The 14176-nt window shown below is 39.7% G+C and overlaps 2 protein-coding genes across 2 annotated transcripts; both read left to right on the top strand.

Moving 5' to 3' along the window:
• Positions 1 to 5520: 5520 nt before the first annotated feature.
• Positions 5521 to 9755, top strand: LOC106423185 (ADP-ribosylation factor GTPase-activating protein AGD5). The gene is made up of 11 exons (XM_013863965.3): positions 5521 to 5774; positions 6429 to 6487; positions 6580 to 6670; positions 7088 to 7142; positions 7238 to 7328; positions 7432 to 7663; positions 7935 to 8133; positions 8292 to 8461; positions 8730 to 8969; positions 9083 to 9171; positions 9371 to 9755. Exons 1-11 carry the CDS (start codon positions 5724 to 5726, stop codon positions 9540 to 9542), a joined length of 1449 nt encoding a protein of 482 aa, XP_013719419.2. The 5' UTR covers positions 5521 to 5723; the 3' UTR covers positions 9543 to 9755.
• A 781-nt stretch (positions 9756 to 10536) lies between these two features.
• On the top strand, positions 10537 to 12063 carry LOC106423159. Its single transcript, XM_013863938.2, has one exon. It carries the CDS (start codon positions 10537 to 10539, stop codon positions 12061 to 12063), a length of 1527 nt encoding a protein of 508 aa, XP_013719392.2.
• Positions 12064 to 14176: the final 2113 nt, after the last annotated feature.

Genomic DNA, 14176 nt, shown 5'->3' with positions numbered 1-14176 from the left:
GAAGAAAGCTCGTATAGAGGCTCCTAAAGTGGCTAGTGAAGAGGCTAGAGAAGAGGCTAGAGGGGTGACCAGAGAGGATTTGGAAATTATGTTCAAGGGCGTAGCTGACTGCATGAAAGAAGGGTTTAAGAAGTGCATCAGGGAGTTTAGGAAGTTGTCCGATAGATCGGAAGCTGTGGAGAAGAAGGTTGGTGTCACCAATCAGGCTACCCCTCCACCTCTAACCAATCAGGCTACCCCTCAAGATAAACAGCCTACCCCTCTTGCCAAAGAAACCGGGGGTAGTAACAAACAGGCTACCCCTCATGCCAATGAAACCGTGGTTAGTAACAAGCCTCCTCCTCCTCCTCAAAAGAAACAGCCTCCTCCTCAAAAGAAACAGCCTCCTCAAATCAAAGAGGTTAGTATCAAATCCAGGGTTAACTAGTTGTCCAGACGACTGTAAAAGTTGTCTGGACGACTAGTTGACCCTGGACGACTTAAACGTAAGTTGTCTGGACGACTAGTTGACCACGGAAGACTTAATTTTAAGTCGTCCAGGGTCAACTAGTCGTCCAGACGATTTATATTTAAGTCGTCCAGGGTCAACTAGTCATCCAGACAACTTTTATTTAAGTCGTCCAGGGTTAACTTGTGTGCAACTTTTATTGCAGAGATGGTTGCCGGAGGATACAGCAACCGAGGCGAACTCGGTATATAAGATCTTGCCGGAGGATAAAGCAGATGGTGTCACCTCCAAAGAGATTGTTGTTGTCACTTCCACCGATCACCAACCGAGCCTCGCTTCCACCGATCAACAACCGAGCCTCGCTTCCACCGATCAACAACCGAGCCTCGCTTCCACCGAGCCAAGCGATCCAGTTTCAGAACCGAGCCTGGTTGTATTGGACAAGCGTGCAAAGAGTAAACGAGCGAAGAAACCTGCTCCCACTGTGAGATCTCCTTATACGGCAGAGAAAAAAAAAGATAAAGTGGCAGCCTATAATCCATTTCCGCCAGTAAACAAAGTTAAGTTGAAGGAACTCGCTGATTGGTTGAAAACTGATCCGTAAGTGATTGCTTTACCCATAATAGCTTGATTTAGTCGTCCAAAACTGATTGCTTTTTTGTTTGCAGTCATTATTCAACTAAGACTGAGGACAAACCACGTACATCACCAACAAGGTGGTACCACTTCCTCCGGACAGCCAGAGAATGGCTGGAAGACTGCGTAAGTCTTCTGCACACGATTTAAGTCGTCTACAAAGTCGTCCAAGTAGACTACTTTCCAGACGACTTAAAGATAAATCGACCACGTAGACGACTTATATTTAAGTCGTCTGGTAACTTCTAACTTGTTATATTTAATATGCAGCATATAGATGCTTGGATTAATGTGCTAAGGCAGAGGTATCAGGAGAACCCACAAGCTTTCAGGAGCGAGCGAATGTGCTTCCTGGATCACAACTTTTCCCAGTCTTGGAGAGAGCAGTATCAGCTCTTCAAAACATCGGAACCTGATTACAAAGGTTTAGGAAGAGTTCTACCTGGTGGGGCGTTGAATTTTTATGACGGATCAATACCTTCATTTTGCCAATCAAACAAGAAGTGGGGGGAGGACATTGATGATATCTATGCGCCAGTGAACTTGAACGACAAGCATTGGGTTCCTATTTGGATATCGATCCCTAAGAGGCACATAGTCGTCTGGGACAGCATACCTTCATCTAGTGTACCAGACGCATGGGATGCGATAATGGAGCCTTTTCTCCAGATGGTCCCTTATCTGCTTGTTGAGTGCGCAGCCACCGACGAAATACGGGTCAAATACGGGTTGGAGCCATACACATATGAGAGACCGCTGAAAGGTGTACCCACAGCCAACAATGGTGATTGTGGCGTGTACGCTGTAAAGTACATTGAATGTCATGCTCTTGGGGTCTCCTTTGACCCTAAAGACTTTGCTAGGTGCAACGCGAAGAAAATGAGGGATAATATGGCGGTGGATATATGGAAGGAGCTTGTTGATCAGCATTTGAAAGAAAATGTGGATGGTGATAAGTTTGTGGGCATGTATGATTAGATTTGTGTTTGTATTTGAACTTGTCTTTGTATTTGAACATGATTTTTTAACGAGCGAAGTATTTGTATTTCAGCTTGTCTTTGTATAGATTTGTAAATATATAAGTTGTCTGGAAGAAATAAGTCGCCTGGAAGGTTTTTCAACTGGACGACTTACAAATAAGTCGTCTAGAAGGTTTGGACGACTTATTATAAGTCGTCTGGAAGGTTTTCCAACTGGACGACTTACAAATAAGTCGTCTAGAAGGTTTGGACGACTTATTATAAGTCGTCTGGAAGGTTTTCCAACTGGACGACTTACACTGGACTTCTAAAAATAAAATACACTGGACGACTTACACTGGACTTCTAAAAATAAAATACACTGGACGACTTAGTAGAAGGTAGTCTAAAAATAAAATACAATTGAAGGGATAGTAGAAGGTAGTCTAAAAATAAAATACACTTGAAGGGATAGTAGAAGGTAGTCTAAAAATAAAATACACTTGAAGGGATAGTAGAAGGTCGTCTAAAAATAAAATACACTGGACGACTTAGTAGAAGGTCGTCTAAAAATAAAATACACTGGACGACTAAAAATTTAGTCGTCTGGACGGGTAATCAAGACTGGACGACTTAAATTTAGGTCGTCTGGACAACTAGTCAACTGGTTGTGTACATTGTGGTTTCGTATGACCAGTTTCCTTGCAGTTTGAGCATCTCCGTGCCCTGTGTTTCTTCCTGGGTTTGTGTCCTCTCACCCTAGATAGCTCCAACCAAGATTGCCATCTTGATTTCTTCGGTCTCCCCCGACCACGCTTTAGTTCTGGAGGAAAGCATTCTCGTTCCTCAATATGTTGTGACACGATAGGATATATATTCTCTGAGTATCCTGCATACAGATAATTCTTTGAGTACAGTGGACATACAAGTGTGGAGATATGCAAACCAGCATGTGTTCCAGCAACTATAGCATGAGAGCAAGGTATTTTCTCCACTCCATAGACACCACAATCACACTTTGCATGTTCCAAATCAACCACACAGTCCATTTTGCCACCTTTGACAAAGAAATGCCATCCATCAATTGGTTCGACCGTCATCGTATCCGCTATCTCTTCTCGAACAGCAAGCAAGTATTCAACACCCCCGCTATGTTCAGTTGTGAGACTCAAAGCATCTTGTCTCCTTTTCCGATACCATTTTCCTAACTTCTGCCTTATGAACTCCAGCAGGAATGTAATCGGAAATCCTCTTGCTCGCTTCAGTGCAGAATTAATAGATTCAGCAATGTTGCTTGTTTTTATGTTGAACATGTTCCCCTTACAATAAACCCTTGACCATAGCCTGACGTCGGCTTTCTCCAAATACGTTGCAAGTTCCGGGTTTGCACTCCGTATCTCAGCCATGTACCGGTCAAAATCGTAAACCGTGTGAGCATAAGCAGCCCCTTTCACCAAGTACATGAGATGTTTCCCTTTAAATTTTTTGACAATGTTATCTTGAAGGTGATAATAACATATTCCTCGGGTTGCCCAAGGAAACACCTTATCACACGCACTTTTAATGGCCTTGTGCCGGTCGGAGACTATCACCAGAGGCTTGTCATGAGATATACAACTAGCCAATTTTGTGAAAAACCATTCCCAAGAAGATACATCTTCCTCATCCACGATCCCAAAAGCCAATGGGAATATCTGAAAATTGCCATCTTGTGCGGCTGCAACTAACATAGTTCCTCCATACTTTCCACTTAGGTGAGTTCCATCCACCACAATGACCCTTCTCTGATACTTAAAACCTTTGATAGAAGCTCCAAAAGAGAGAAATAGATACTTAAATCTTTTCATAGAATCAAGTTCTATCGCCGTGATAGAATCAGGATTTGCAATGGAGATTTGCTCGAGATATGATGCCAGACGCGAATACCCTTCTTCTGCTGATCCTCTCACCAATCTTTGTGCATATAACAGTGCTCTGTATGAAGTGGTGTAATCAAGCGCCATGCCAAACATGTTCCTCATTGCATCAGTGATATGCTGCGGAGTTATCCCATCAACGATTCCAACACGATCAATGAAAAGACTAACTACATACTTCGGAGTACAGTGTCTCCGCTGAGCGATTCGGTCTCCCGCTGAGCATAAATGTTTTTCCACATACTTTGTTACCCAAAACGTGTTTGTCCCATGTTTGACACTCGCTCTGACCTTCCATCCACAATAGCTAACCCGACATGTTGCCACAACGAGAGTTTTCGTTGATTTGTATAATCTGAAAGAAAACTTACCCCTCACTGCTGCCAACCGTAGCTCTGAAAGCAGTGCACCCTTGCTAACAAAACTCTGGTTGACATAGATACTGGTACCATTCGATTTTCCTCCTTCAATAGCATTTGTCTTAGCATATGTCTTTTGGACAAATACTTGGTAGTGTTTGAACATTATAGACTACTTTATCTAATAACAAACTATTTTGCCGTATATTGTATATTTCGGCAGTTGTAGAAAAATAGACATCTCTCTAACTTGTTAAGGCCTTTAGATCTCTCTAAAAGCATCTCCAAAAAAGATATTCTATTTTGAAGTTTTCAAAACTCTATATTTGAAAATTAAATGTGTTTTTCTCCAAAATCAAAACTTCAAACATAACTTCAAAATTACTTTTATTTTATAGTATGGTCCTTTTATTTTTTTCATAATTAATTTAAATTCATAAAACTTTTATAATATAAAAATATTACAACAATATTAATTAATAATATTTTATATTAAAATAGAAATTTTTAAATAGAAATAACATAATTAATATTAAACTTCAAGCAAAATACCATATTATTCCAAAAAATTATTTTTGTAAAATGCATATATGATCAACTAGTGGATTTTGAATTACAAAAAGACTCTCTTTATTTTCAATTTGTAATTACGAACTAAAAATTGTTGAAATCGTTGATATTAGTACTTGTAAATACATTAGATCTAAACACGAAAGTAAATGAAGAAAATAAAAATATTACAAAAAGACTTAACTTCTATCGATGATATTAATACTCGTGAACACATTCGATCTGAACAAGAAAGAATCGTACAAAAAGACATTAAAACAACCATCTTTGGTCACACAAAATTCGTTTGGACAATATTTTGGAGATTTTGGATCAAATTTACCTACTATTAGTGTTGTTTAATATCTAAATTTTTGTAATAGTTATGTCTTCATGTAATTTTTTTTGGTATATTGTTGTTGTTTAATCTAGTTTTAAAATATTTAAATCTTATTTAAAAATTTTATGTGTTAAACTTAAATTTATAAAAAAAAATTGAAATATTTATGAGATTTAAAAAATTTAAAGATTGAAACGATAAACGAGAAATACATAAAATTTTCTACAGTTTATATATAGAATAAAACCAAAATCGGAAAATTGAATTTTGAAACTGAAAACAAACAAAACCGAAGGGGTAAACCAGTCACATAATCTGAACGGTCCAAAAAGTATTGACCTCTCTCTCTCTCTCTCTCTGGTCGCTCGTTCTGAAAGGGAAAGAAAAGGATCCCTATTTTTTTGAAGAGGAAGATTGAGAGAGCGGTGAATGCGGAAAAGACCGTTTTGACCTCGTCTTCTCCTGCAGATTTTATTGTTTCCTTGAGGTCTTCGCCGATTATCCTGCTCATCCACCATGAACGAGAAAGCCAACGTCTCTAAGGAGCTTAATGCCCGCCATAGAAAGGTTTCTCCAAATCTCATATCGTTTTTTTCTTACGCTTTGCGGATTCGCAGTCTTCTATATATATATATATATATATATATATATATTGTGGTTTCGATTGCCAACGGTCGATGATCGATCATGGATTCCGGAAAATCGAGATTCGATTGGATCTGTGTTTTAGCAAGGAAGCTAGAGTTCTTCATCTTCCATCGATGTGATTCTTATAGTTAGTTAGGTGAGGTGTTTTTGTGTCGTTGATCCGATCGTTCAAGCTAGAATATCCTTTTTCATCAGATGATCCGTTTCGATTAATTGATCACGATGATCGGGTTCTATCAACGTGAATTGTCCTTACAGAAGAAACATGATCACCACATAAAAGGAGATACGTTCTCGTTCCGTTTGTGTGTTTCTGTAGATATTTTTGTTATTCTATTGCTTGATCGATCTTGCAAGAATCAAACCAAGGCTTTCATTTACATTTGAGTTGTCTCTCGTGTTGAATCATGTCAGGTCTTCCATTGTCTCTTTGTGTGTTCATGGATTCAACTTATCATGATGATGATAATTGTAGCTGCTTTGCCAACTTTAATTCTTTTTGGTGTAGTCTCTTACAGATTCTTCCTTCGTTGCTTTGAATATTCCCTTCCTTGGTGCTACGTTTTCGTGCAGATTCTTGAAGGGCTTCTTAAACATCCAGAGAACAGAGAATGTGCTGACTGCAAAACAAAGTATTGTTTTTTCTCTCGCACATGTGAATTATGCTGGCTCCTTTATATATTTATTTGGCTAATACTACTTTTATATATCATTTTCTTTGCAGAGGTCCCAGATGGGCTAGTGTTAATTTAGGTATCTTTATCTGTATGCAATGTTCTGGGATCCACAGGAGTCTCGGCGTACACATTTCAAAGGTTCTCTCTCACTTTCCTTTCTATTCTACATGCTGAGATCTTAGTTATATGTTCTTGTTATTATATTAAGACCCATTCCATTTGGCTCGGATTCTCTGCATACTACTACTATCAATTTGGTTTGCTACTAGCTTTTCATATTTTCAGTTTCATCTCTGGAGGTACTTCTGTAGCTCAGAACTCTTACTTGAATGCATCAAATCTCTCTGCTTTTCTTTGATGGCCCTTCTTTAGCTAGAAAAAAAAAATGACAGTTATCCAGTTTATACGCGCACCTCAAGCAATTCTGCGCTAAAGTTCATGATTAACTTGTGCCTTCTGATTCTTATACAAGCTGATTCCTTCTGGTCAAGTCGATTTTAACCTTAGCCGCAGCATAAGTAACTTATTTGTTCTAGCGGTGCCTGATGAGTGTAGGTTCGATCTGCCACTCTGGACACATGGCTCCCGGAGCAGGTTGCATTTATTCAGTGTAAGTGTCTTTGGAAATTAATTATCTCTAGATTGTCCTTTTTATACCGAATTATTTTCGCCGTGTAAAGTATATAACCTTTTCTCTGCATGCAGCAATGGGAAACGAGAGAGCAAATAGTTACTGGGAAGCTGAGCTACCCCCAAACTATGATAGAGTTGGGATTGAAAACTTCATACGTGCAAAGTATGCCTCTCTCTTTTCAGTTTACATAACTCTCACTTAAATTGGGTTATTATCTTGCTATGCAGATTGACAATGAACTAATCTTGTTACATGACTTTTCTAGGTATGAAGAGAAGAGATGGGTTTCTAGAGGTGAAAAGGCTAGATCACCCCCAAGAGTCGAGCAGGAACGGCGGAGATCTGTGGAGAGGACTGGGCCTCTATATGAGCATGGGCACAGTAGTAGTCCTGTTAATTTATTTGAGGAAAAGAAAACTGTCCAAGCACCTAGAACAAGAAATAGTGGTTCCGCAACGAGGATAAGTCTTCCCGTGCCTCCACAAGGACCTGGTCAGGTATCAAACATACTACCCGGACGATATGGTTTTACTAAAGAAATTAGTGCCTTTAGTTATTCATAATTATCAAGAATCCCCATGCCATGATCTTATTTAGTAGCCGTAGGATATCATGGAAGTAATGCGTATGATGATTTAGATGTCACGCCTTGTATTCTTACATCTAGTAGACGACTTTGTTTCTAGTGCATCATAATCTTTGAAAGCGTGAATTTTCAATCATAATAGAAGTATTTCAAGTTTTGTTTTTCTGCTAAAAAAATGATAGGTTATAAAGCCACAGCAGAAGACAGAATCTGTAGCTGCTCCTGTGGAGATGACGAAACCAGCAGTAAATGTTCCCGCATCAGAGCCTCCAAAGGTGGATTTTGCGACTGACCTCTTTAACATGCTATCAATGGATGAGCCGACTGCAAATACCTCAGAGGCAGCTCCTGCTGATGACAACTCATGGGCTGGCTTTCAGTGTATGTATCTATCTATCTATCTATCTATCATGTGCATGACTTAAATCATATGATCGTTGTGGCACATCTTTCATATCCGTGTAAACTTTATGTTACTCTTTCTTCTCCAGAAGTTGCTTTAGAGTAATATATGAATATTCTGAATCCTAAAACTGTAGCGGCTGGAAACGGTCAAACGGCAGAGAAAAGTGTCACACCAAAGCCTGATGAGAGCATGTCTCCTCCAGCTACTGGGATCGAGGATTTGTTCAAAGACACACCTACTTTAATTGCCCAACAAACACCACAGAAAGATGTGAAAGGCGATATCATGAGCCTATTTGAGAAGGTAAATTCTGAAGTCAATTACATGCTCTTCTCATATCTACTGCTTTGTTGGGTCTGCCTTTCTATCGATTCCCAGTGTTCAAATTTTCCTTTTCGTATCGTTATTAAACCAACGAGTTACATATATAGCATGACTGGTGCTTCCAACACAAAACCTAGGTGTTGTGTCTTGTCACCGCTTACTCTGTTTTTTTTTTTAAACACTGGACATTTGCAATTTCGAAACCGGAGTTAAGTGATATAATTCTTGTGTCTTCCATCTGTTACAGACGAATATCGTGTCGCCTTTTGCGATGCATCAGCAACAGGTTGCTATGCTTGCTCAGCAGCAAGCCCTTTATATGGCAGCAGCAGCAAAAGCTGCAGGAGGCATTCCAAACGGTGTGAATCAGCAAGCTATTGCAAATGCTCTTAGTTTAGCATCCGCAAATTGGTCAAACACTGGCTACCAGGTCCCTGGAATGACTAACCCAGGAGGTGGTCAAGCTGATCTCCAGAAACTTATGCAAGTAAGTATCTCCCTTCTGCATTTGTTTTAGCTAGATCTAAATTACTATTGACCAAGCTCATGAAAAATTCTCACTGTATCTTGCCGCTCTCTGTTATATGACCGTATCTTTAGAACATGAACATGAACATGAACATGAACATGAACATGAACATGAGACCCGGACAACAGCAAGAGAACACTCTTCAGTATCCAATGTCCAGGTATGTAAATAGAACTGTTTTCTGTTTGTATCATCCATGAAGATAAAGAAACACAAAGAAGTAAACTGTTTTCTTTCATTCAATTTTGTGTTGAACTTTGAACAATAAAAGGTTTAGTGCCCTCTCGGTTTCCAACATGTGACATCTTGTAAGTATAATGTCAGAAATAAGATAATATTGGTTGTTGTTACTACTGCAGTTCCTACGGAACGGGTCAAGTTAATCCCGCGACAAACGGTATGACCCCAAACTCAACCGGTAAACCTCAATCATCAACCTCGTCCCAACCAACAAGCACCACACCAGCTTCTCAGCTAAGCAAAGACTTCGATTTCTCTTCCTTGATGGATGGAATGTTCACAAAGCATTGATCAACAGAGGCAATTTTTCTGAATTTGCCTCTTTTTTTTATTAAAAAGATTGTCTTAAATTTGTAGACCTCAAATATATACAATCATCTCTGGACAGTTTCTTTGTTAAACAATTTTTTTCTTTTGAAACTGTGTTGTAGTTTGGGTTTTGATTTACTCGGTTGCTGAAAGAGTAATAGATACGATTCTTAAAAAATAAAAGAGGTTTATCCATGTGATTATGAGAATGTTATCATATAACATTATAACGTCGATTGTTCTCCACATAACGTTTTATAGTTTTTATTATATTAAATAAAAGATCGATTATATTGTTTTTTCCCTCAACATACTTATTATCTAGACCAAAGTAAATATTCGTATTGATGCTAGTTTATACCAAAGTCCATATACATGTTAGTAAAATCAAACAAATAATAAATTGTTTAGTTAGTTAGTTAGATCAGTCATATACATGTGGTATTGAGTAAACTCTAAGACGTACCATTTTTTGGTGGAAGTAAGCAAAGACGAAACAAACGGTTCGAAAACCCTTTAAAACAAACCTTTATTGGGTAAGATCAATAAAAGGCGACGTTGATGTTAAACTTGTTATGGACGGCTAAAAGAATGTTTTTGAGTTTGGCATTGTTAGGGCTTTGGTCAAACTTGTTAGGGCTTTGGTCAAATGATCTTTATTAATAAAGCTCATCCATTTTCCTCTCCTTCACCACAATTTTTTTTTGTACTCCTCCCACCTTTTCTCTTTTTAAGATGTCGTGAACCAATGTTATACACAGATGAAGAATCCCTTCTTTGGGCTTTGAATTCTCTCTCAAAAAAGATTCCTTTCTTATTTGGGTGGAGCTTTGGTTTTATAACCTGGTCGAAAACAACGCTTGTAGTTATCTAAAAACACCGCTTGGTTTTATCTTTTTCTGATCAATCTTCTTAACTTTAAAAAGTTTCTGGCTTTATCGGTAACGCGTGAAGATCAATCTAATTTCATCTCAAGATGTCGATTGCGATGGATAAGGCGATGTTGGCGTTATCTCTAGAGGAAGAAGATGAACCCTTTCAGATGCCAAATCTTCCTCAATTCAAATCTTCTGAAAGAAATTCGCGAAGTTTAATTGGAAGGATCTTGAATCCAGATTGTCAGAAGGTTTCAACAGTTATCCTTGATATGCCGCGGCAGTGGCAGAAACAAGGGAGAGTTAGAGGTGTAGCTCTATCGAGAGAACGGTTCCAGTTTATATTTGATCATGAGCATGATCTGTTAGAGGTCTTGGAGAAAGGGGTTCATACTTCTAATGATTGGACTCTGGCTTTGGATCGATGGATGGAGTTTCCTCCTCCTGATTATCTTCAGTATATCCTAGTCTGGGTTCGAATTAGGAATATACCTGTTAATCACTATACAGAGGAGGCTATTACAGCTTTGGGAGAATTAGCGGGAGAAGTGAAGGTAGTAGCTTTTGATCCTGACAAGCCCCAACGAGAAGATTATGTTAGGGTTCAAGTTCGTTTGAATGTTTCAAGACCGCTGAGAACGTCTAAAGTTGTTAGTCTTCCGGAAGGGGGAACATCGGTGGTTTATTACAACTATGAAAGAATCAGAAAACGATGCTTTGAGTGTCAGAGCTTGAACCATGAAAAGCAAGTTTGTCCTCTTATAGTTGGAAGAAGGAGAGATCAATCAAACGAAAGGAGGGCTAAGGCTATGGAGGACCGAGAGAGTGTTCAGTCTGTGCTGAAAGAAGGTGATCCTCTTTTTGGAGTTCTAAGGGAAGAGCAGGTCGGGTTTTGTAAGTTAACGGGTAGATGGAAAATTTCTCCAGAAGTTTTAGAAGAAATGCGAAGATATCTGTTATCATCATCTGAAGCTGACAAGTGGGTGAGAATTGAAAGGGTTAGATCGTCTGTAGCTCAAGCTGAAAGTAACCCAATATCCCAAAAGACAGTTCTTCGTCTGGAAGTAGCTCCCGTGTTTACAAAGCAGCTAGACAAAGGAAAAGGAATAGTGTTTGATTTTGATCTTAACTCTCCAGGGGATGCGTCCCAAAAGGCTGGGAACCCTACAGAAAAGCTAATGGCGTCAGCTTTTAAGGCAGGAAGTAAGGGCAGTGCTTTTGAAAGATTGGGCGACCTAAGTTTGGGTGATATGGGTGATAAAAGGAGGGTTGAGGAAAGACCTATGGCTTCTGCTCCTGCTCCTTTTTCCTTGGAGTCGGGAGGTGAGACTTCTCAGGCTAAAAGTGATGTTGCAGACTCTACGGAATATGATTCATGTCTTTTGACTAGATCATCCGGGGTTTGTCAACAGAAACAAAAAGTGAGAAGAAGACCCTATATAAGGAAAAGGCAGGAGCAGAAAGCCAAAACCTCTTCAGTCTTGAATGTTTTGTATGGAGAAGGATCTAGAAGTGAGAAGATAGGGAGCAAGAGGAAGGTAGTAGTTGAGGATGATCGTGGATGCAAAGCTGCAAAGCTAAAGGAATCAAGGGTGATCCCGAATGAGGGATCGCCGCATCCAAGATAAGCATAATAAGCTGGAATTGTCAGGGTCTGGGGCGGCCTCAGGGTCTGACAATTCCTCGCCTAAGGGAGATGCGTAAAAAACATTTTCCTGAGGTGTTGTTCTTAATGGAGACTATGAATTGTAGAAACGTTTTGGTTGATCTTCAGGTTTGGCTGGGGTATGATAAGGTTTTTACGGTCGATCCTGTTGGTCATGCGGGGGGTTTGGCGGTTTTCTGGAAGAAATCTGTTAATATCAAGTTCCAGACTGTGAATAAAAACCTTTTGGACTGTTTAATACAGCTAGATTCAGTCTCTTTTGCGTCATGTGTTTATGGTCCTTCGGATTGGAGTAGTAGATGCGAGTTGTGGGAAAGGCTCTCCCGCATTGGGGTAAATAGAAAGGATGGGTGGTGTGTCTTTGGTGATTTTAATGATATTCTGCATAATGGGGAGAAAGTTGGAGGTACATGGAGAGCAGATGAATCTTTTGAGCCTTTTAATCAGATGATAAAAGCCGGAAAATTAGAGGAACTTCCAAGTCATGGTGATGGTTTTACATGGGGAGGAAGAAGGGGAAATTTGTGGATCCAATCTAGGCTTGACAGATGTTTTGGCAACAGAGCTTGGTCTCAGAAGTTTCCTTGCTCAAACCAGCTCTTTATGGCTAAAAGAGGATCAGATCATCGTCCTGTTCTTATTAAACTGATCGAGCCTCAAGAAAGTTATAGAGGATGCTTCAGATTTGATCGAAGATTGTTGGACCTAGATGGCATCAAGGACAGTGTCACCAATGCTTGGCATGTTGCTGATGGTAGTAGAATGGGAACGGTTTCGTCCAGATTAAAAGCATGTAGAAAAGCTCTAAGTGCTTTGAAGAAAAGATCAGATATGAATTCAAGGGAGAGAATCAGACAATTGGAGTTTGACTTGGAGCAACAGCAGTCGTCGCATGATCCCTCGCTATATCAGATTCATGCTTTGAAAAGAGATTTGGTAAAAGCCTATAGAGATGAAGAAATTTATTGGTGGCAGAAAAGTAATGAAAAATGGATGTATGCGGGGGATCGAAACACAAAGTTCTTTCAGAACTCTGTAAAGGCGGCCCGGGCTAAGAACAACATTGAGAAGCTGTTGAATGACAGAGGAGAGGAGGTATTCTCTGAAGCGGCTAAAGGGGATGTGGCTATTGAATTTTTCTCCAAACTTTTTAAGTCGTCAAATCCTAAGCCTTTTGATAGCTGGTTCCAAGGCATGGCTCCAAGGGTGACGGATCAAATGAACTGGTTTCTGAATAAACCAGTGACAGCTGAAGAGGTGAAGGAAGCGATGTTTTCTATTAACCCTTCCAAAGCCCCAGGACCAGACGGTATGTCAGCTTTGTTTTTTCAGAAATTTTGGTCAGTTGTGGAAGAACAAGTGGTTAACGACGTTCAACGGTTCTTCATATCAGGGGTCCTCCCTAAAGAATGGAATTATACCCACTTGTGTCTAATCCCAAAGATTCCTGATCCAAAACTGATATCAGATCTACGGCCTATCAGCCTTTGTTCGGTGATTTACAAGGTCGTATCTAAGATAATAGTGGCCAGACTAAAACCTTGGATGAATAGACTGGTGGGTAATACCCAATCTGCCTTTGTGTCTGAGAGGTTATTATCAGATAATATCACTATTGCTCATGAGCTAGTTCACTCTCTGGGTTCTTCTACTCGCATTGGAGAGGAATATATGGTGGTAAAAACTGATATGTCGAAGGCTTATGATAGAGTGGAGTGGGGCTATCTTCGGGCTCTGCTATGTGCTTTGGGCTTTCAAATTAATTGGGTGAATAGAGTTATGACCTGTGTTTCAACAGTGTCGTATTCTATCTTGATTAATGATCAGCCTCATGGCTTAGTAATGCCACAGAGGGGTTTGAGACAGGGAGATCCGCTCTCTCCATTCCTGTTTGTGCTCTGCGCTGAAGGTCTCTCACATCTATTGACGAAAGCAGAGGAGGAAGGCTCGATAACAGGAATGAGTTTTGGTGATCATGGACCTTCGGTTAATCATTTGCTTTTTGCTGATGATTGCTTGTTGGTTTGTAAAGCAAATGAGGAGCAAAGTGATCATTTGTTAAGAGTTCTTCATAG

This window comes from Brassica napus, chromosome C9 (assembly GCF_020379485.1).
Source record: "Brassica napus cultivar Da-Ae chromosome C9, Da-Ae, whole genome shotgun sequence".
NCBI lineage: Eukaryota > Viridiplantae > Streptophyta > Magnoliopsida > Brassicales > Brassicaceae > Brassica > Brassica napus.
This window is presented reverse-complemented; position numbering and strand designations above follow the sequence as displayed.

Coding starts and splice junctions, on each gene's coding strand:
- LOC106423185 (XM_013863965.3), top strand. CDS start 5,724: ATGAACGAGAAAGCCAACGTCTCTAAGGAGCTTAATGCCCGCCATAGA. Junction 5,775..6,428: donor TTAATGCCCGCCATAGAAAG/GTTTCTCCAAAT, acceptor GTTTTCGTGCAG/ATTCTTGAAGGGCTTCTTAA. Junction 7,143..7,237: donor GCAGGTTGCATTTATTCAGT/GTAAGTGTCTTT, acceptor CTCTGCATGCAG/CAATGGGAAACGAGAGAGCA.
- LOC106423159 (XM_013863938.2), top strand. CDS start 10,537: ATGTCGATTGCGATGGATAAGGCGATGTTGGCGTTATCTCTAGAGGAA.